The 24,257-nt window shown below is 35.3% G+C and overlaps 1 protein-coding gene and 1 non-coding gene across 3 annotated transcripts in view; one reads left to right on the forward strand and one right to left on the reverse strand.

The window, feature by feature from the left end:
• mgl (low-density lipoprotein receptor-related protein megalin) overlaps positions 1 to 24,257 on the forward strand; it is a 425,733-nt gene that overhangs the window by 224,817 nt on the left and 176,659 nt on the right. For both annotated transcript variants that reach the window (XM_089252561.1, XM_089252562.1), the window contains 6 exons: positions 1,126 to 1,303; positions 4,987 to 5,121; positions 10,045 to 10,229; positions 14,001 to 14,153; positions 14,239 to 14,339; positions 19,386 to 19,560. In XM_089252561.1, the coding sequence (XP_089108687.1) occupies positions 1,126 to 1,303; positions 4,987 to 5,121; positions 10,045 to 10,229; positions 14,001 to 14,153; positions 14,239 to 14,339; positions 19,386 to 19,560 (927 nt within the window). The remainder of the gene's footprint in view (positions 1 to 1,125; positions 1,304 to 4,986; positions 5,122 to 10,044; positions 10,230 to 14,000; positions 14,154 to 14,238; positions 14,340 to 19,385; positions 19,561 to 24,257) is intronic.
• Positions 12,632 to 12,705, reverse strand: TRNAS-AGA (transfer RNA serine (anticodon AGA)). Its single transcript has one exon. It is a non-coding gene; the product is annotated as a tRNA-Ser (tRNA).

The raw sequence follows: 24,257 nt of genomic DNA on the forward strand, positions 1-24,257 counted from the left end.
CGGTTATACCTACACAGTTATGCCTGTAGTTCAGTACATCCACACCATTCGGATGTACTTGTACAGGCCAAGTTTCAGGAAACGATTCTAAGTGTCTTGTTATTAGTCATTCTTGCAGCTTTTTTCATCTGTTATTATTGAAACAATGCTTTGAATTCAATGATCTCTGTGAGATTTCACAGCAAAGTGGTATTGTATGCAAGCGTATTATATGCAATTCAATTTCAGAAGGGGGGGGGCAATATTCAAAAGTTCTGTCTGTACTGTGCTTTTCAATGGTATATTGCTGAGAAATAATTAGATTGATAATAATTCAGAGCGATCTTGGACATTTTCAGATTATATATGCCCATGACAGCATATGGGTTTTTATTAGGAAAATTTTTGAATTATAGTCAGGGAAAGCCAGGGAAATGATTGAACAGAATTTGCTGGGAACACTTTTATTTTGCTGATAGGAAGGGGTTGTCAAATATGGCCAAATTCTGCTTACCTAATGCTTGAATAGGCCATAATACTTCCTTTTAGTTCGAATATTTAAGGAAATATTTTTGCACTCAATCAGCAAAAATTCAGACATATCAATCAACTATTATGTTTTTTAAATTTTAAGAACATTTATTGAGTTGCAACTAGAGTTGATTTCTTTTATTTCTGTATTTATGGCTTAGCATTCTCTGGTACAAGTCATCCAAATCAATCCTCATCTTCAAGAATAAAACTCTTGAGACTTAAAATTGTTTAACTCTTTAGTCATCTAAAGTATCATTGATTTTATAAATATTTATATAATTTTGAGCGGCGAGTTTGAGGAATACTCCCACGAAGGAAAAGAAATTAAGTGGTAAAATGTAATTTTTTATCATCTGAATTGAACGTCTCTTGTAAAAATATTCATAAAATACAAATTGCAAGAAAGCCCAACTTAGGTATATCTGTACATTGGTAACTTCCTGATGCCACAAAATGGTTATTTAATGTGATAAAAAGATGTATCAGTAGTTGGAACACACATACCCCGACTAAAAATGCTCAAAACTTTCAAGATGATCTAATGATATCTTTTAGATGGAAGTCTTTTCAAAGTTTTAAGTTACTTTCTTACTAATTTTTTTTCTTTCTCAGTATCTTCTGCATCCTCATTCATTGACTACATTTGAAGACACTTTGTACTGGACAGATAGACAACTCAATCGTGTTTTATCTTGCCATAAATTTCATGGTGTGAATCAAACTGTTGTATCACATCTTGTAAATCAACCTCTTGGAATCCACGTCAGCCATCCTGTTCTTCAGCCTCTCTGTATGTATAGCCATCATTCTATCAAAATATTTTATTTGAAAAAAAGAAAGAAAATACTTTTACTTTTAGTTAATTAGTTAGTTTTTAAGTTTAGTTCATTGCAAAATAAAAAATGCAAGTATTCTTATGCAATGTCAACAGTGTTATTCTTTCTAATTTTTTTTTCAATTAATTGCATTTACTCTTAATGTACTCTTAACTATCCAGATATATATATTTATAGATTCTTAACCTATGGGCCCTAAAGCAGAATATGCCGAACAATCAGTGCTACTGCACAACAATCTGGAAGAATTTTAAAAAGTGTAGAAAACACTATTATGGGGATTTTTACCACAGAACATTTCAGTCAGCTGAGGACTTGTTGCAGAAAAATGCAAAACCTTTTGATTCAGGGCCTATGATATGGGAAGGGGGGGAGGGGATAAGAAAATGAAAAAAAGTGAGTAAAGATGAAAAATTTGAAAAATTGTGGAGGCCAGTTATTGAGACCAAAATAAGAAAAAAGTGGATTCTATTGATATTGACATAGAGAGAGAGAGAGAGAGATTAAAACCGCTAGAGAAATTTGTTATATATTTGTGCATATATACTAGGATGTCTATATTCTACATCTTCATCTTCTTTCATATTTTTCTTTTAAATTCAGTTGATGCTGCTTATTAAAATCATGGATAATGTTATTATGTTCACTAAGCACAGAATGGACCAACAGGACCAGTTCTTGGTATTTTTCAAGTGAAAAGTATAATATTTTGGTACCCTCACCTCAATCGTCCCCCTATCTCTCCAAAAATCATCCCCCTTCAGTGCACTTTCTGTGGTCACATAGTTTGTAGGATTCAAGATCCGGCCCTGTAAACCGATAATAGCATGGGAAAAAATTTGTGTATAGTTATGAGGGCTTGGGCTTATGTTATAAATTTTTTTTTTCTGTCAAATTTTTTTTCCCTCTTTGTATGTTTTAAATCTAGTGTTGAACCAGAGTCATTTTTTCCCTGTAAGTTGTTATCTATCTACAATATTGTAAGAGGTCAGAAGGCTTCCTTATTCACAGAAATCTTTGTACTCAGTTCACAATATCCTAATCGGTCCATTATAGCCGCTATGACCCAAGTAAGTGTAGTTGCAATTTCTTTTGTAGTGTAGTTGCACTTCTTTTGCAATTTGTCTCCTATAGTTAAGGCATGTGTAAGGCAAAAATAAAAGCTCTTCCTTCAGTTATTTTCCAGTTTCTTTCAACTGATTACGTACATAGTTTCTCAGCCAAAAGACTTCAAAGAGGAATCTATGGAACATACTGTACATTATCAGAATAACACAATTCGTAATACACTTGGACAATCCATATCTTTACAACTTCTACAATTTTTGATTTAATAAAGGATTTAAGCTTGAAGGGAAAAATATCATGTTTTAGAACGATTGTAAAAAGTGCACGATTTAACATTTGAAACTTGTTTATGTCGAAAAGGAGAACAGAGTTGCTCCATTGGACCAAATGGATATATGATCATTGTGCTTACAACCAGGATTTTTTGAATATAGTTATCAATTGGCTATTCTTATCAGAAATCCTGAGTTTTAATGTGATCACATTTGGCAGCATGCACTCTACCAGCAATGGCTTACCCTTTTCCACGGTCGTGCCATCATCACAGATTTAAGTCATACGCATGACAATTTGCAATACTATGTTTGTTTGTTTTTTTCATGCCATTAATTTTTTCACCTTCTCCAATTCTACATAGTAAACAATATCAATCTGTGTTTATTCATGAAAATCTAAACATAGAATGTTTTTTTGTGTAAACTGAAAGTATATACTTATTGATGGAATGACATTGTAGCAGAGCAGTTTTATAGAGCAGCAAGATTGGAACTAGGGACTCAGACTGAACTTTTCAAGGGAGACAAACTTGATTTTGCCACCCCCGAAATCAGAACAAAATGCTTTTATGCATTATATATCACTAAAATTGATGCCCTTATATTTTCCACCTGGGGCAACTGCCCCTCCATAAATGACTCAAATACAAGTATATGACCATTCGAGGAAAAAGAGTAACAGAACTTGCCAAGTGTATGGCTGTTAGGGAAGGAAGGCTGGAGATTATGAACATTTTCAAGCAGGCCCATTCACATTTTCCTGCTGAAAATTCATTTCAGCTTATATAGAAGATCTCTTCGATTTGTTCATTCAGCTAAGAGGGCACAATCTCCATAACAATTATTGTTGTGGGTAATGTGCATCAAAATTCATTTTATGTTCTTGAAATTTCAAATCTTAAATTTTAATAATACTTTCTTAATTTGATGAGGAATAAAAATACTCCAAACTTGGAGTAAAGAGAAAAGTTCTTTTGGTGAGAGTACATATGAATATAAAGTTATGTTGATAGGGCTTGTGATAAAGTTATGTTTACAGTTCTGTAAGATTGGGGGGGGGGGAGGGCATTCAGAAGTTCACTTTTAGAGTGATATGATAATTCCTGGTGCAAACTGTATGACAGATAATATTACACAAATAATACTGAACTTTCTGGAATCTAGCAATGTACCAATAAATAGTCAGGATTTGGTTCAGGTAAAACATCTGTTATGATAGGTTTAATAAATATGTTGGTGTACCAGTCATGAAACAAAATCATTTGATGTTGGCTGGCCTTTTTTGTTTTGCACATGAGCTTGCTCTAGCTGTAAGTCAAGTTTCAGAAAAATTCCAACAATCACAAAAAAGTACAAGATACAATAATTTCTAAATATCTAAATAATGAAATCTAATGTCTTAATAATTTTTAAATTTTTTTCTCAAAATTATCTTGCTGTGACAACATCATAGTGTAACTTCTGTACATTGTATTGTTATGAACAACAGTGAGCTTTATGGAAGCAAGGCTTTTGAAATCACTTGATGGGGCATCTAGGCCTTTCTCTCTGGTTCCCACCCCTGACGAGAATTGTCAATCATCCCTCTCTGCCCACAATAATGTCTTATATACCTATGTTCATTCCCCTCCCTATCTCAAGCCGTTTCGGCTGTTTGCTTGTAAAGAGATCTGCGGCCGTTGCGGCCAGTAAAGAGTTAAAGTCATAAAAGCTGTTCTTTACTATCTGCAGTTTTGTGTATCCATAGATAAATCTGGAATAAATTACCTGTAGATATAATGGCCTTACTGTATTCAACCAGTACAGTACTTCATGGAGAAATACTGCATTATATAATGCTATTTAAAAAAATACAATTTTTTTTAACAAATACAATAAAGATATTGTGTTTTATACAGCTAATAGGAATCTATATATGACGAATTACTGTATATACTACACTAACATATAAGACAACAATAAGAGCAATAAGATCACAATGTTTGAGTGATTTTTTTTTTCAAAATATTGCTTGATTGAAGCCAGCAACAACACCACAATTCACCAGAAATAATGTTTGTTTTATCAAATTGTTTATATGTCAGTGTGTATATGCAATGTTTATTCAGTTGTAACCAGTGCCAATGATATCAGACTTTTTAATTGAAGCACATTCAATTATTTAGGAATTTTGATTTACCTATGTAGGCTTGTCCTAATGACATCAGATAATCAAGGTTTTACTGTACTTAGCATTTGTCCCTTGATGAGTTTGATGTTTTCAAAATGAACATTGTTATTCCACTCTTTTGCAGCTACTAATCCATGTGTCAATGCATCATGTAGTCATTTATGCCTGCTGTCACCTTCCCAAAATGCACAATATTCATGCAAGTGCCCCTATGGTTATGGTGAAGATCTCAAAACTGAAAAAGGCCGTTGTGTTCCAGGTATGAAATATTTCAAAATTTCATGTTCACAGTTTTTATTGCTATTTCTGTTGAATTTACTCTGAATTTTGTAGTTGATCATTTTTTTATATCACAATCGGGGGTTCATACTTATCAGAGAAAGCTAGAAAAACCTGTAATTGTCAAGGAATTAAATTATGTGTCAAGGAAATCTAGAAAAATGAGTAAATTAAAGACAATAAACTGGAAAATTATCACAAAATTGTTTTGATGATATAAACTGCAAATTACACTAAATGATGGTGACATTGATTTTGGTATTGCTGAGACAGATAGTCACATGAGAAATCAGATCATGAAAATAAAAGAAGTTGCTTAATGTAAAATCTCCCTGCTGGCATGACAAGTAAGATCAGGGCCATCCTAAAAGCATCGTGGGTCCCCGGACCAAATGATGTTTCTGAGGTCCTACCAGGCAAATTTTCAAAAATCTCAACCATGTCCCATTTTTGTGAGGCTCCCAGGCCGTGCCCAGGTGGGCCCATGCCTTGAGATGGCACTGAGTAAGATCATAACTATTTTTTCATAAATTTCTTCTTTGTGAAATCAATTTCTTGTTTAGATCTTCACCATCTGTATTCTAATCCAGTGATGCATGATGTATGATCTTTCACAATTCCTTCAATATTTTAATCTACTACCAAGAATGTTGACTTGACATTTTCAGCAGATCATGCAAAAACAGCTTCATTTAATTTTGTTAACCCTCTGAGGATTACAGAAATTCATGAAATGGCTTGAAAAAAAAAATTTTCACCTTCAAAATGTTTTTAAAAGTGACCAGCTAGAAAATGCTTTTTCCCGTTTTTGTCCACGGGACATCTGAGAAGGGGCTGTAAGAATTTGACTGCAGTGACATTAGTATACTGTTCACTTAATGCTTCTATTCTTTAGGTGGAACAATACCCTTGTGCTCACCACTGGATTTTCGTCAAACCTGCTTAATTGTACTGATAGAGCTGAGAGTTACATACTTGCACCTTGTTTCATTATTCAGAATTCTAGAGGAGGAAAAATAATGCTGAAAACTTTTAAAAACAACATCAAACATTTTTTTTGTATAGGTATTTAATAAGCGTTTTCAGATTCAAAATAGACCCATGGTTCGATCCATCATTGATCATGCTGTTGGATTTGGGTTACTGCTAAAAAAGTTAAGAACCCCAAATCTGATTTGATGCTATCTCATTTCCATTTTTAAGACTCAAATTTTTTAGGTCATTAATTGATGAATAACCTTTTGAAACAAATGAACAATTATTAATTTTGGCAGTTAAAATTGAAACTGAAAGTTTTTGTTTTTTTGCACAGTGTTATTTACATGAGGCGAGATAGGCTTTTCCTCATTATAGTTTATCAATCTATCTCTTATGGTAGTCTGATTCGTATAAAAACAAATAGTGTACATTATTTAACCCGTCCAGTGTTTCTGACGTAATATTGTGTCAGAAACACATCAGTAATATGACGTCAGGAGTTAATGGAAAATATAGAAACACTATTCTTCACTACTATTGTTATGCCATGTGTGTGTGCCTAACAAAGCAAACATAAAACCAGTTTGGAATCACACGCAAAAAAAAATTGAGCTAGAAATCTTTTTCCTCCTTCTTATCACGTGCAAATGGAATTGTATCTTCCTTTTTTGGCTAATTTATGCTTAGAGATACCTGCTCAAAGAATTGAGAGGATTTGTAACATTCGAGGATTTAACATAAATAAACAATCAACTCAACTGATTCAAGAAGTAAATTTTCAGAAAAAAACGAATATAAATCATTTTCTACTATGGCGAAAACTCGTAAATACGTCTTTCCAAAGAGCCATCATGAAAAGCCATATAGATGAGAAAGTTGTACAAATGATATATTTTAGAAACCAAACTATAATGGTGCATAGCAGTCGAATCTGGTTATAACAAACTTCAAGAGACTGAAGAAATCTGTTTGTTATAAAGGAATTTTAATTTTACAACTAATTCCTCTAAAGCAGTGGTTCCCAAACTTTTTGAAGCTCAACCCCTTTATCACAAGAATTTATCAGCGACCATCCCTAAATTGATACCATACGTCCCATTTTCCAGGACATTCTGGATTTTTGCCAATAAATACACTGAGCCAACACCCTTGTAGATAAGATATACAGTAAAACCTCTCTTTTGCAGTCACCCGTGGGACAAAAAAAATTTGTTCATAAAAGAGGAATGACCCTTAATCAGGAGTTTGAAATACATACTTTTATTTTTATAGGAAGAAATTATTATTTGGCTGGAAAAGCGGGGGTGACCGCATCTGAGAGGTGTCCATTAAGAGGGGTTTTACTGTATATCTTATCTATAGGGGGTGTTGGCTGAGCACATTTAAGCACTTTTTGAGACAACTGTTCATCTTCATTTGTATTAGCATAATAATTGATAAATGAAATCAAATTATTTTTCAATATTTAGTTAACAGAATTGTTTTATTGTGAGATTTAAAACTACCCACATGTTTTGAATCCTTGGACAGAATTTCACTTACTTTAGCTTATCACTAGGCTTGTAACACATTTGTTTTCCTTCAACACACACTAAAAAGTAGGCTGTGGAACACTCTGAATGGTAATTACAGGCTAACCTCATGAGCATCGATTGGGGGGGGAGGGGTTTCTGATTGCTGACTTTTGATGACAAGTGGGGAGGGGGGTTTTGGATGATGCATACATCATCAACCACACTTTATGAAAATATGAAATATTTTTTATGGCATCTTACTCGGTTCACCAAAAACGAGAAAAACCTTTCAATAATTTGTGGGTACTTGAAGTAACATTCCCCCTCCATTGATAAGTGCCCTACCGTTACTTTAGTGATCTCAAATGTTTCGCGGATCCAATGATCTGGAAATAGGTCTGGGCCGCTTAAGTGCTCTAGAACTGGGCCATGCATCACTCAAATGATCTGTAATTATGCTGCGGATCACTTAAATAATCTGGGAAGTGGATCACTTAAATCTGAAAATGTGCCACGGTGATGTAGAATGGCACTGGGGATCACTTAAGTTGTCTAAAACTATGTCACATGTCACTCAAGGGATCTTTAAATGTGTCACGGATTGCTTAAGTGTTCTGGAACTGTGTCCTGGGTCATTTAGGTGACTTTAGGTGACTGGGTCATTAGGATCTTAAAATTTGCCACGAGCTGCTTAAATGTTCTAAAATTGTACCACAGGCTGCTTAAATGTTCTTAAAATTGTACCACGGGACACTTAAGCGATCTGTAAATGTGCCGCTTAGTTCATTTTTACAAAATTACGTTTGAGGAGGGCAGGCCGCATCAGATAACCCCCAAGGCCATATTTGGTCAGCGGGCCAAGGGCCTTCATGCGATTTATGGCTTAGAGAGTGGGTCGCAATGAATTTATTAAAGATAAATTTTTTGGGTTCATTGCCTTCAAATAGCATTTAAATTAACAGAAATTGATTATAATAACATATGAAGGTATTTTCTTCCAAAATTTAAATTAAAAAAAATATATTTTTTTGCATTTAAAAAATAAATTTTTGATCGGGAGGATGAGCCCCCCCCCCCCATGCTCCCCCTGCGTATGTCTCTGATCCCACCAATATGTGTTAGGATTCTGAGGGGCAGAGCTGATGACGAAATTTTGCTGACAAGGGGTGGGGGGTCAGAGTTTTGCTGACAAGGAGGGGTGGAGGGGGGTCAAAAATGACTAAAAATTTGCTTAAGTAATACTTGAATGGCCCTTATCTCAAAAACTAGAGCCAATCTGACAAAATCAATGCAAGGTTCTGAATCAGATTTCCAAAATCAATGCAAGGTTCTGAATCAGATTTCCAAAATCATCCTAAAATCATTGAAATTGAAGTATCTTTGCCAATGATTTAGTGCATTTATTTATAATGCACAGTTTGTTGTGATTTGTATCCCACTTATGTTTTACTACTGAAATTTCATTTTCGCTTTACCTTAAGAATTAGAGCCGATCTGATAAAACCAGTGCCAGATTCTGAATCAGCACCACAAAATCACCCTAAAATCACTGAAAAGTTTTTGAGAACAAAATTTGTGTTAAGTAGTGTTAGAAATTCTTATGAAAATGTTATGCATGTTCTTATTAAATTACGAAAATGTTATGCATGTTCTTATTAAATTACGAAAATGTTATGCATGTTCTTATTAAATTACGAAAATGTTATGCATGTTCTTATTAAATTACGAAAATGTTATGCATGTTCTTATTAAATTACGAAAATGTTATGCATGTTCTTATTAAATTACGAAAATGTTATGCATGTTCTTAAAAATTATTTGTTTTTCACTCTAAGCATAGCCCCACAAGGAAGGGTACTGACAAGGTTCCATCCCTGAGGCCTGAGATGATTTCCATCATTTTTGTATTTTCATACTATAAATTCACTGCAGAGGGGCCTGTAAAAGTCCAGTTTGGGGCCCACAAAATATTCCAGCCTAGGGGGGATCCTGCTGCAGGATGTGGGGATCATGACTCCAAGATAATATCTAATGTTCAACAGAATTATTTTAAAACTCTGGAAGAAAACACAAATGTTGCGTTGAACATGCGAAATTTTCAACTTGAATGGATATTTTTTCTCAGCCACTTCGTTGGGCATTTTTCCTTTTGTGAGCCTTGTATTTTTATGTATCTGAACATGATAAAAAAAGAAGAAAACATTGTCAACAAATATCTACAATATTTTTGCAAATGTCTGAGAGAAAACTGAAATATATGTCATTGAATGGTAAATTAAATGGAAGGAAAATGAAACAGCAGGGGATGGGGGAGGGGGGGGGGTTAATGGAAACATCTGCAAAAAAAGTTCAAAATTAGTGCATTTGATCAAAGTTTTTAAAAAACTTATTTCCACCAATTTTTTTTCTAGTGGATACGCCCTATTTGATGGTAATGAGATCATCACAGCTTGTTGATATTAGTTTGAATGCTGGTGACAAAGCAGCTGGCCACTTTACACCGGTTATTGGGATTGAAAATGGCCATGATTTTGATTACGACAAAGAAAAAGGATTAATCTACTATGTGGAGTTAGAAGAGGATGACAAAGAAAATGTATGTAATCACAAAGGCACATTAATTTTTTTTTTCCAGGCTTCGTACAGTCCTTGGAAATTCTTGGAAGTCCTTGAAAAAATAAGTTAATTTTCAAGTCTTTAAAAGTCCTTAAAAAATCATTGCAGTCCTTTAAAAAAAAATATTTTCAAGTGCTTATAAGTGCTTAAAATTTTTTTTGTGTGAATTTCTTCCATCAATTTACCCCTCCCCCTTCAACTAAAAATGCCCCTCTACACCATATTCTACTGGGGCAAAAATGTATAGAGCAACAAGGAGACAATGTTTACAACAGAACATATGGTCTTGCGTACCTGAAGTATTTCCATACATAAAAAGATGTTGCCTAAGATCTGCAGCAAAACACTGGGCTTAAGACATTGCTTTAAAATATTTTAAACTATTGAATTAATGAATGTCAGATGCATATATGTGGGTTGACCATATTTCCTTGATAAAAATGTGGGAAAATTGCCAATTGACACCAAAAATGATGCCAAAGGTTGGCAAAGTTGCCAGTTATTGCTAAAATTGCAAAAAAAAAAACAAAAAACAATCAAAGTTAGAAACTTTTTCATGAAAAGTTGTGATGACCCAGGAAATACAGGTCATATAGTCACCCTAGATATATAGTTACATGATTTCTGCTTAAATGTCATTTGCATACTAAGGCTTTTTTTTTAAAACAAAATTTTTGGGACTTGACATTGCCTACAAATTGAAATGAGAATTGTAATTGTTTTAAAAAATCATGTATGTAATAAATTAATATTTTCCTCTCAAACTCGAAATTAAAAATGAGTAAATGTTGAATATCAATTAACAAAAATCCAAGTAATTTAATTTTTTTTAAATCCTGATTTTTAGGAAAAATCAAAAGTCTTTGAATTTTAAAATTTTGCCTGAAAAAGTGCTCGGATAGTCCTTGAATTTTTTAACTTCCAATGAGTATGAACCATGTTCTCTTATAATGCACTGATTGTTTTTACAATGTACAAAGTTGGTTCAAAAGTATCCAACCGTAATTTTTTTTTGCATGAACCAATGAAGCTAGGGAGACATTTTTTGGTACTTATATGCAAGCAATCCTTGTGTGAATGCTTGAATTTTTTCCTGCCTGCAGCAGCTTCCAGTCCCTGGTGAACAACACCACTGCATTAGGCTAAGAAAATAATGGAAGCTGCGAGCAAAGCAATGAATGAGAAGGAAGAGAAGCGACACGAGAATATAGCTGCGAGCAAGGAACATAGTACACATAGTGGGGGCGTTTGATGTAGCAGAGAGTATCAAATAGAAACTCGCAATCAGCTTGGTTTTTTAAATTAAAGAATGCTTAAAAATTTCATAATTATAAAAACCATTGCTCAGCCAACAATTTAGAAATAATAATGTGTAAATATCACTATTTTTAAATATAAACTACGGAAATATTTCTCATATTTTGGTCTCTTTCCTCCCTACACATCTTTTCCTGTGGCACTTGAGTGCGATCACTTCTCGAAAGATCAATAATATTTTCTACTAAATTTAGGAGTAAAAAATTGAGAAAAATATCAATTTTGTCAAAACTCCCCACCATTTAAATTTTTATTATTAGCATAGGCGGGAGGGTAGAAGTGAAAAATCCGCCCCCCCCCCGAATAACTTTATTTGTATAAATATTTGTTGGTTTCATTTTTTTTTACACAAGAAACGTAATTATTGACACCCAAAAATCCAGCATAAAAAACATTTGGTACGCTTCCAGTATGGAAATATTGGTGGTACACAGAAAAAAACCAAAAAAAAAAACTTGCCAATTTTTCCACAGAAACATACATGATTTTTAATTCAGACTACTCAAATACATGTACCCACACACTGTGCATGATAAATTAGCTTAAAACTCAAAATATAAATCATTTTCGGTTTGGTTAAGCATGTGCACACGAAAAACATTTGACGGGTAATATATGAAAATTATATTCGGTACTTGCTGTTTTCATTTGGCCGTCCACACCATTTTGAAGTACGTCGAGCACTTAACATCAACGATTCTGGTTACATTTTTGACCTCACTGCCGCTTTTTAACAGCAAAGACAAGCCCTTCGACGGCCATCTTGAAGCTACATACAAGTGAGCAGAGTGGCGAAAATAAAATATCATGAATGCACTGCTATTATCACTTGTGGCACAATTCCTGCTCTGCTACGGTGCACGCCATTATATGCAGGCGCATTGGATTCAGTGTGTTTGATTTCGCTGCTCTGATCTCTTTTCTCGTCGTTGCTTTGCTCTCCGTCCGACTATGTGTTCAGCCTTAATTGTGGTGGAGTTGCCAATTGTGATATAGAACTTCTTGCAAAGGTTTTCAACAACTGGCTGGTGCAAAGATGAATTTTTGGAAAGAGGGAAAATTAACTGCCTTTGCGGGGAATCGAACCCATGTCCTTTCACTTTCTGGGTGAACGCCCTAGACCATTAGACTACAAAGGCAACAAATCTCTCAATCTTTTCTTGGAGCTCGTGTACACTGAGCGAGACCATACATGGACAGCTCTGCTCCAAGGAAAGATTGAGAGATTCTTTGCATTTGTAATCTAGTGGTGTAGAGGGTTCCCCGGAAAGTGAAAGGACGTGGGCTCGATTCCCCGCAAAGGCAATTGAATTCTCTCTCTTCCCAAAAATTCATCTTCGCAACAGCCAGTTGTTAAAAACCTTTATATGGTAGCGGAGAGTGACATCATCCTTGCATAAGTCGCCACCTGGTGACAGCATCAGCAGTTGTGAGCTTGGCCTGGTCCGGCTGTCCATGTATGGTCCTGTTCATTGTACACAAGCTCCAAGGGAAGATTGAGGGATTCGTTTCCTTTGTAATCTAGTTGTCTAGGGCGTTCACCCGCAAAGTGAAAGGATGTGGGTTCGATTCCCCCGCAAAGGCAGTTGAATTTTCTCTCTTTGCAAAAATTCATCTCTTTGCAACAGCCAGTTGTTAAAAACCTTCATTTGGTAGTGGAGAGTGACGTCATCTTTGCATAGAACTTCTTGGTGGTACAACTGTCTCCTTGGTGATAGTTGTGCTGTGCTGTGCATGCTCTTGATCAACCAGGCTACTGGAGTCAAAGAAGACGGTCAGCATGTCTTCAACATTGCAATACCTGAATACCAAATTGTCAGTCAAAATAGATTGAACGAATCCAATGTTAATGATCCCCTCGTCTGCAAGTTCTCTTATCCTGATTTGATGGTCCTGTATCACACCAGAGTCTTCCTCACTTGGTCAATAACGGTTTCATTTCTGAATGTGGAGGCCCTACCAAAACATGCTTCTCTCCATGTGCAGCCATCTTTGAAAGGGTTGTACCACTCTTTTACTGGTGTGGTGGCCATTTCACCCCCTAAAGTTTGTTGAATCTTGTGGACTGTTTCCACTCAGGAATCTCCAAACTTCACACAAAATTTATGCAGTTCTGTTGTTCAATGTTTTCCTGCTGTTTTGTCAAGAACAAAAATATCACGGTGCTCACTCTACACTTGCTCAATCATCAGCGGTCTGCCAGTGACTGACAGCTTCTGTAGGCAGGTAAAAATTCAAGCATGTGCATGAGAATCATCTACATATGTGCACCAAACAATGCCTCCCTAGCTTCATCTTCATTGGTTTACACACAAAAAAATCATGGTTAGATACTTTTTAACAAACCTTGTGCATTTCCTGAATTAAATTGATTTTTCTCTTTCATTATTATATCTCATAATTTCTTATTAGTTTATAACAAATTTATTTGTAGGGTACTATATACAGAGTTTCACTTACTGGAGGAAATCAAACAAAATTTCTTCCAGATGGTTTTGTTGGGTCACCGTATGTATTAGCATTTGACTGGATTGGGCGCAATCTGTATATCTGCAATAGAAAAGCATCAAATATTGAAGTAGTAAAGGCAAGTGGTAACTAGCGTTAGTCTGTGCTTAAGTATGTGTATTGACTGTGTGACAAATATTCAAATTGAAGGAAATTATCTATAGGTTGATGGAGAACAAGAATTCAGAAGAGTAATTTTAAGCAATGATGGAACTGAAAATGGTGTTGCAAAACCTAAGGCTATGACATTGGATCCTGAAGAGGGGTAAAAACCTTTTTCCATTAATACATTGTTTTTAATGTAAGAACAAAATTAAACAAGAGCTAGCTTATAAGGAAACTTGTGTCTTGGTACTCTATCATCTCTTTGGATATAAACAGTGTTTGTTTTTTAAAAATAGGAAGGCCGGTGAAACAAAACAAAGAATATTGCATGGTAGTTAATTATTAAAATTTTAAAATGGAAATAAAATTTACAAATACAAATACAACACCACAACAGGCAAAATGCTCAACGAGGTGGCTGAGAAAAAGATGCCCATAAAAATATGGATGTCATATATTTCAAAAATAAACAGTATTATATTCTATATATTAAAGGAAAATCTTGAATATTGTTGTATCTACTCAAAGTTCTTGATTAAATTAAGTAAGACTGAATTGATTTTGAGTTGGGAGAAAAATTAATTTTTAAAATATAAGTATCAATGGAAGTATTTTGAGTCACTGTAAAGATGAAGTGATGGGAGTAAAGTAATCATAAGTTTTAAAATTGATTTTTTTTTTGAGTTTGCATAATTATTACAGCTACATCTCTCTACTGTATCTCTACTCTGGGGCTTGTCGCCCCAGACTACAATCCTATATGATAGATGTGAATGGAAAAAGGATATTAATAAGTCAATAAAAGTCAGGTATCTAGGTAATGTTTGAAATAATAAAATTAGTATATATCATAAAACAAAGTTTTGATAAGATGGGTTTCACATCAGACTTTCACTAAAAATTTCTATCTAATATATTTGATGGAGACCACTTGATCTAATGGAATGCAGGCACATGACAAATTATGAGGATAGCTTTATTGATGAAAAAATTATATTATAATTAGTAGAGCCCGGGAAGTTCAGGCAAAATGCCATATAGCCATAATGCCATATATATGACAAAAGTATGCCTTTGTTGTCTATTTTCACACATTTTTTTTTTTGTAAAAATGCCTTTTTTTGAACTTTTTCTGTCATAAATGCCATAATCTGCAAAACTTGGTTATTTTGAACATTGAAAACAAATGAATTTCTCTTTTTAAAATTTTCTAACTCTCTGAGCGATAGGGAGCTTGATGTTGCCAACTTTAATTTGCCTGGATGGTATTAGACATGAATAATTTTGTTTCAGGTGAATGCAGTCCATGTTAGAAAAGCAGAGAAAAATTAGAAACTTGCTTCACATAACATGTCTCACTCAGGCATTAAACTACATTGTATATATATAGCTGACTGATGACTGTTTCAAGAGGTCATCAGTTAACGTCATGGCTAACAGAAAGTGTGGTAGGAGCAGATAAGGCTCTGAGGCCCATGTTGTTTTGATTTTAGTATTTACACCATAAATGCACTGTAAACAGCCATGGTTCTATTTATTTTACATACATATTTAGTATTCGATTAAATTGACCAGAACCACCCTCAGGAGTGAGTGACAGATGTAGCTATGCAGGGCCCCTTTGCTTGAAGAAGTCCAGCATTTGTGGAAATATAAAAAAAAGATAAATTTTTTTACAAAAAATAACAAAGTATCTATAGGTTTCAACTATAGAAATGGTAATGATTATTCCAAATAATATAAGAAATAAGTGAGAATTATTCACAACTCGCAGGAGCCCCACAGATCATTTTCTCTACAGGCTTTGCGTCTGCTAATGGTGGCCCTGGCATTGATACAATCTTGAGGGTCCACCAACATTTAATTTTGGGCTTGAAATAAGTTTAACTTGGATAATAATGCAGTTATTATAAACTATAATTAAAACAATAGACGGATTAAGTGCAACCAGTTTTTCGGCTAGTTCTTGGACCCTCAACTCCAAAGTTTTTAGTTATATTTTCTTCCTTCCATAAAATATAAATGCCTTTTTTAGTGCTCATTTTAGACATTTTAATGCTTTTCTTGTGTATGTCTGCCTGTTTCGACTATTTTTAGTGCCTGAACTTCTGGGCTCTAATAGTTAATATTTATACTAACGTGTTCAGTATGTGCTGCCATCTACTTCTGAATTGGAAGTGAAACTGGCAGGCATGTAATACAGGTAGTTTGTAAATACAAACTGAAACTGCGGGAAAGAGGTAAAATAAAAATCCTTCCATAAAAACGAACAAATAATACTGACTGAAGAGCAAGAATGCTTAAACAATATTGCAATATTATTATATATTAGCAAAAGTTATCATTATAGTTTATTCTTAATGCACTGGTTTTGATGTTGCTGCTTATAAATGAAATGAGATGATTTGGGAAATTTTTCATTACATATTGACAATTATACAATTATACAAACACTTAGTTTAATAGATTTTTTAATTGCATGATTTAATAATTTTTGAAAATTTACCAGCTAGCGGTCCTGCATGTATATGTATGTGTGAATTTTTTTATTTCCAAATGGTCCTTAATGTAAATATACTACCCTGCTCCTCCAATGGCAAAGAATTTCTAAAATAGCTTAGCACTCGCCCCTCTCCTTTCTACACAAAATGACCATTTTACATCTAACAGTGCTGGGTGAGGGAAAATGAGAAAATAGGTCACTATCAGCTCTTGAATAGCTCAATTCAAAGAAACCTTAATGCTTTTGTGAATTTTGATGCATTTTCAGAAAGTATAAAAAATCTCTTTTTTAGCAGCAAATGTCCATCTTAAAGGTTGCGTTTAGAGCTTATTGTAGAAAATTATAGAAATTCTTATTGTACGAGATATACTGCCATTCATTTCTTTTGCAAGCAAGATCCATCATATTAAATCTCAATGGCTGTGAAATACCATTAACAAGGAGTGATTAAGATTAGCAAAAGGGATATGCCCTCTGATTTGTGAAATCCAGGTTTTTCAGTGATTTTGTTTCCCATCAGTGTAAGTACAATTCTCGAATTTCATTCATCATCAGTTTTATTCATCTTATCATTTTCTAATTAAAATACGTCAGAATTTCATTTGCATAATTAGGACAACCCTACCTCAGAAAATCAAATGTGCGTCTGTTCAAATGCTGAGTGTTATCGATACCCGTGTTTCTTGAACTTTCTTTTCCTGAGCTTTCCCATTCTACGTTTTTATCTCATGGCCCATGTTTTTGTGGGGTCTAAAAGCCAAAATCCTTCGTACTTGATCAATTGATTTTGTTTTCAACTAAATCTATAGTGAAAAGATGTTTTATAAACCAAGCAGTTGCCATATTCCTAAGTCCAGTGAAATGGATATTTATTACTGTTGCCACCTGTTGGAGAGGCTTGTGGCTTATACCAATAAATCTTATGTTATATTCATCCTGCTTTACAACAGTATCACAAATTTTATCCTGTGAAGAATTCCTCAAGAATTTCCTTTTGAGTCCCTCTAAACTAAACTTATTGTTAAAAAAATAAGAATAAATAATGATATTATTCAATCTAGGCTGAGGATTGAAGCCCTGTCAGCATTTTTATGGGTAGGATCATAATGGGGGATCATAAATTCATTGCTCAAAAAAAAATTACTGCATAATTTCTCATTTGCTTCCCTTCTCATCTCAGTATTATCTTCATTCACATAGGTAAGATGATTTAAAATGTACAATAATTTCATTATCACTAATAAAAAAAATTGAAAAAGAAAAGTGTGTAGATGGGAAAATAGACCTCAGATAACAAAGTGCTGGATGATTGCTGTTCTTTTGAACACTTGCCTTTCACTGAAGTTAGAAGTTATACTTTGTATGTATAAAATGATATTCTTTGTTTCTGGATTCTATTGTTTCATTCTTTATCTGTGTAAAGCACCCTCACAAGGAGCTCATATCAGTAATTCTTACCATGAGAATGTGCGTGGTATTTTTAGAACCCTAGGTTACTATTAAGGTGCCACGGGTAATAATCAAGTAAAAAATTAACCATGGATAGAGATTACGTGTCCATGAAAAAAATGAAGAAATGAAACTGTACAAACAAAATACCTGAATGAATGATTGACTACTCTTCTATCTAAGGTAATGATTTGAGGGGTTCGATTATCCCTTCGAAATGTGAGAATATTGCTGATGTATGCAAAATGACTTCAGTTAACTGTACAACATGAGCAGTTTGCTTCATCCTCAAAATACCACTTTGGTTCTCATCCCCCCAAAAGTAATTTCTGGAAGGGCCTTTCTGATAGTGCTATGGTCCCCACAATAGAATCAATCGGCTGACAGGACTTGAGACCAGAAACCAAGAGACCATACAACACCTGGTAATATTATAAATTTATAGTACAATTAAAAATTGAATTGTACTATAAATTTACTCAGAAATAAATTAATGATTAAAAAAGACCTGGATGTTCAGCTGGTTGCTTTAATCGAGTTTATTTTGTGAAAAAATTAATTTATGGAGCAAATAAAATAATTTGACTTGGCTCTATTTAATGCTCATTTGCCCAGATGAAAAAGATTGATGGATGAAATCATTTTACGTGAAAAAAAAAAAACCATGTAAAGAAAGAAAGGTTCACAAAAAGCCAAGTTCTGTAATTTTGAATCGTTTTACAAGAATATTGACACACCTTTCTTCCCCTCCTGTAATGCTTTCAGGACTGGGTAGAACGAAAGTGTCAAATCTCACAAAACTAAATCTGATACCCCATTGTTCGTATGGGGGGAGGGAAAAATGGTCAGAGTATTTTGAACAGGCTTTTCACTCCAGCGATAAAAAAATTTTCAAGTCGATTTCCTCCAAACCCTCAAGCAGTTGGTTAACAAAGAATTTTTGAACTTTATAAAAGACTGAAAAAAATCTATAAATCAGAGTTTCCCCAAACTTTTTGTTCTATCACCTCTCTTCTTCAGAGATTTTTTCCTCTCATCACCCGCAATCCAATTCAAGTCAATCCATAGGATCCTATTTTATTTAAATAGCTTCTACTGCCCCCCCCCCCCCCCCCGTGGATCATTCCATCACCTTTCCAGGAGGTGATATTGCCCACTTGGGAAACACTGCTCTAAGTGAAGGTTTAGTTAATACTTTTTTTGCTGTAACAAAAAATGGAATCAATTGATATATGATCTCTTTAACCTTTTTAGGGCATTGTTTTGGCTAGATGAAGGAGGTTTTGGTGTTCCGATGAAACTAGCAGCTGTTAGTATGGATGGCAACAATTCAAGAGTTCTATTAAAAGAAGGCTTGCATAATGTTGAAGCTTTGACTATTGATTTATTTAACAAACGATTGTATTGGAGCCAAAGTTTTGATGGATCTGTAAGTCTTGAAATATATTTTCTCTTAATTTTAAATTAAAAACCTAAGCTTCTTTCTTCCCCCCTTCCATATAGCAGTGCATATACTACGTTCACTATAAAACAGAGTTTGATTTATAAAGCCTAGTTAAGGTATTTGACTACTGATGTTTTATACCTAGACTTTTGTAGAGTTTGGTAGACCGATTGGTCAATACAATCAGGGTTCTGTATAGAGTGGGTACCTGAGCGGCCACCCAGTGTGTTTTCAAGTACACAGAATTTAATTACTAATTTGCACTAAACCGGTTATTAAGTTATTTGAATCGCAAAGATATTCTACTATAGTTATGGCTTATTCTGCATATATCATAGTGTGAAGAGGAAAAAAAACTAACATTACATATAGTTAAATTGTGTTGAGATATCTTATCAATACTGGCAGATTTCGCCCTGACTTTTTATCAATTGTAGCAATTTGACTAATCAGATGGAAAAAGTTGTAGCCAAATGAGAGAGAATCTTAGCCAAATTCATGCATCATAAAATGCGGATTCCAAAACAACTTATATCGAGTTGAAGATGAAAATATACACTCATTGCATAAAAATTTGCGCACCAAGAAATAATTGTGGGATCAAAACGAAAGTTGGCCTGAAGGTACATGTCGGGCAGATATGCAAATGATTAGAAATGCAGCGTGATTGCGCATTGCGTAATGCCACTAGAGGGCGTTGAACTTCGTTCTCCTTGGAGTATAAAACAGGTAAGCAGAGCTTGCTGGAGTGTATTTAATCATTTGCAAAGGAAATGCTGAGGTAGACATGCCGTTACGCCGCCGTCTAAGACCATATGAGCAGTTGTCAGAGTTCGATAGGGGAAGAATCATCGGGATGATGGAAGCTGGGTGGTCAGCTCGGTGAGTAGCTTATCAACTAGGCCGTTCTGATTTTACTGTGAGGAGGTGTTTGGACCAGTGGACAGAAGAGACGTCATTTACACTGCGACCAGGTTCAGGACACCCTCGACAGACCAGTCGTCGAGAAGACCGTCACATCATCCGAAACGCACGCGTAGAGCCAACTGCCTCATTGGCCGCTATCCAGACACAGGCAGCAGCTTCACTACAGGCCCCTGTGTCTTCCCAAACCATCGCAAGGCGCCTGGCTGAAGGACATCTGGTATCGCGGCGCCCATTACGTGTGCTGCCAATGACACCCACCCACCAACTCCTCCTTTTGGAGTGGTGTCGAGCACGACGGGATTGGACTGCAACGGAATGGAACCAGGTCGTCTTCAGCGACGAATCGAGATTCAACTTGGGCAGTGATGACAATCGTGTTCGTGTGTGGAGGCCCCATGGTGAACGCTTCAATCCTGCCTTCGCTTTACAGCGACACACCGCTCCCACAGCTGGTGTCATGGTATGGGGTGCCATTGCTTACGATACACGGTCACCCCTAATATTGATCCATGGCACAATGACAGCCCAGCGGTACGTCCATAACATCCTTCAGCCACATGTGTTGCCACTCATGGCAGGGCTCCCAGGAGCCATTTTTCAACAAGACAATGCTAGGGCACACACAGCAAGGACGTCACAAGACTGCCTCCGCCACATTACCACCCTTCCCTGGCCTGCTCTATCCCCAGATTTGTCACCAATCGAGCATATCTGGGATCATTTGGGATGGCAAGTTGGACACCCTACGAGGTTGGTCGAACTAGAGGCGCATTTACAGCAACTGTGGAACGAGATGTCTCAGGACATCATATGGAACGTGTATGCCTCAATGCCCGCTCGTATCGCATCGTGCATTCGCGCTAGAGGGGGTCCAACAGAGTACTAAAACTTCTGTTCATCTGTACTTTTTTCTGCAATAAATGATCCTTTTTCTTGGATTTTCTATTCACTTACTTACATGTGTAAAATTTCGTTTAATTTTGACGACTTCTTCTGGGTGCGCAAATTTTTATGGCAATGAGTGTAAATCAAAATGCAAATGATTTATAAATAAAAATTATTTAATATAAAATGTAAATTACAGTTCAAAAAAAATATTTTAGTTCTCAAGAATTTGCAGAGATTTTTTTTTGCTGTCCACAATTCAAAAGCATTTTCAAAATTCAATTGTTGCCTGCTGGGACCATTAACAGGAACAGAAATACTATTATTTACAGTTTTTACATTTATTCTGTTCCGCAACTACGTTATAATGAAGTTCATGATATTGAGGCAGAGATGCCACTCCACTCTAATTTACCTGAGTCCCAGGACCCAGGTTATTGGCAAAATCTGGGTCCTTTTTGAGTGAAAGTGGGTTCCTCTCAAAAAAAAATGAAGTTAGTCCCCCCACCCCCATCATTTACAAGCACCCCTGTGAATCAAAAAAATAATTGATTTGTATAAAAACAAGTTCAATCCAAAGATTTAAGAGAAATTGCCCGAAATCTGCCCCCTGCTGTAAATTCGTCCCCCTCTTTAATTTGCATGTACAGAGTTGCTATCTTGCGAAAGTGCCAGAAAACTCTTCAGACCCATTCAGTTGACTACTTGCAGTGATGCAGTTGCTTTGCTCTCTTTATTCATGCTTTAATTTTTCAAAAATAGTTTTTGTTATAACTGGTTACAGTGCAAAATCAATTTCGATTAAGTCAAATTCCCTGTACGGATCATGCTGATCCCTTGGGAATACGTGAGGATCACGTTATTTAAAAAAAAAACAAAAAAAACAGTTACATTTATGCCTCACAGAAAGTTTTTTTTCATCAATTAGTAATATTTATAGATCGCTAATTGAATATTGCATTGCATATTCGTCATAGTCGTGTAGCTGTAGTTGTTTAGTTAGGAACAGTCACACTTTTCGCTATAGCTGAATGCCTAAATTCGTCCCCTCTGAGTATAAGGGAAACTCATCCTGTATCAGAGGGAAACTCATCCTGTATCAGAGGGAAACTCATTCTGTATCAGAGGGAAACTCTTTTTCCTGACTACTTAGATTTATTTTGATAGATGCATGATCAATTGTTGACATTTTTATACTGTGTTTAACTGTCTCTATATATTTTTATGTTATATTCATCAAGAGAAGCTAATTACATAAATATAATAAAGCAAGAAATATAAGCAATATAAATGAGTACATAATAACTGGAGGGGTGAAGGAATGCAGATACCTTTGATGAAAATCAAAACTTAGGCATTGTTTCGATTTTTTTTTTTTGGTTAGGAAAAATTTATTCCGTACAATCACACTTGCAGCACCATTGGTATGGAGTTGAGTTACCTAAATCAGTTTTCAAATTGTTTTTAACTCTAAATAAATTTTCAGAATTAACAATTTTGCTTGGGGGGGGGGCGGTATTTGGGCACTTTCCCTTACTAACAAAAAAAGTTTAATTTAGTAGTATAACTAGGTTTAGTTTTTTTTTACATTCATTGCTAAATATTCTATTGGTACAGAAAAGAGCTGCAAAGAAATCCATCGACACTGCGGAATTAACATGTGCAACTAATTTACAACAAATATAATTAAGTCAAGTACATTATATATGGTATTTACTAATAAATCAGTCTATAATTTCTCTAATTTTTCATTTCAGAAAACCTTACATTCAATAATGAATTTAAAGCAAATTATTCTGATCATCTTCTGATTCATATAAACCCTTTTTGAGCAATTCCCCGCTGGAATGGTTTTCTTCTCCCCCCCCCCATGGTCCACAGCTGTGGTCTACCACCATTTAACTTCCACATATTTCACACCTTAATATGGGAGCTATGTCAGATTTGTATTGGCCCTGCAATTCCTAAAAAATAATATTTTGCGCACTTTCATGTTGGATTTTGTGACCCTCCAGAGTGGACAAACATTCCCCCCTTTTTTTCAATCAAAATTTTTTTTCGCTCTTTCACCTTGAATTTGGTGCCCCTCACGGAACAGCACCCCGTGTGAGTCACGTATTCCAAGAGCCGCCTTCTGCGTCGTGACAACAGAACTTTTTTTCTCAAAGGATAGCCAACTGAAAGTTGGAAAATGTCAGAAAATAGAATTTAGTCTACCACCACTGCGCATTAGCGGTCTAGCGGGTCCGAAACTCGGAATTTCGTGAAACTCATGACTGCATAGCGTCTTGATGACTGGATATTTATGACAGTTTCTACAGATTTCGTTTTTTTTCTCCAACGATCTCGGAAAATTGTATTACGATTCGAACGGGCGATTCTTTAAAAAATTGCATTTGCAATCTCGTGAGAACGAAGCAAATTTACGTGGTAAATATGCTGTCTCTGACATGGGTGGGTAGCCGCGATTATATACCGTAATTTCCGATGAATAACCCGCAGGAGGAAAACCCTCAGAAATTGGAAAATTCAGTATAATAGCCACTCTCATTTCAGGCCGCAATTTGATATTTCGTCAGCCTTATTCATTTTTAAGGTCACGGTACCTCATCGCGATCATGACGAGCAATAGCGCGTCGGCGGCATCTCTGCTGAGGGTAGGATTATCATTGAGTAAAGGGTTCAAACAGGTTGTTTTTTGCCTGTATGCTCTTGAGGGTGTGTTCAACTAGTAACGCTTCCAGATGAGGTTGATCATCCCTGTCAACCCCACCTTCCCCTGAAACCATAAACGAAAATAGCAGAACATTGTTCGCAATTGGCCAACAAAAATTTCACTTCCTAATTTTTGCGTCATAAAATGCGGATTC

The sequence above is a fragment of the Pholcus phalangioides genome, unplaced genomic scaffold, assembly GCF_987345545.1.
Source record: "Pholcus phalangioides strain wild (caught in Gottingen) unplaced genomic scaffold, Ppha-v1.0 ptg000029l_1, whole genome shotgun sequence".
NCBI lineage: Eukaryota > Metazoa > Arthropoda > Arachnida > Araneae > Pholcidae > Pholcus > Pholcus phalangioides.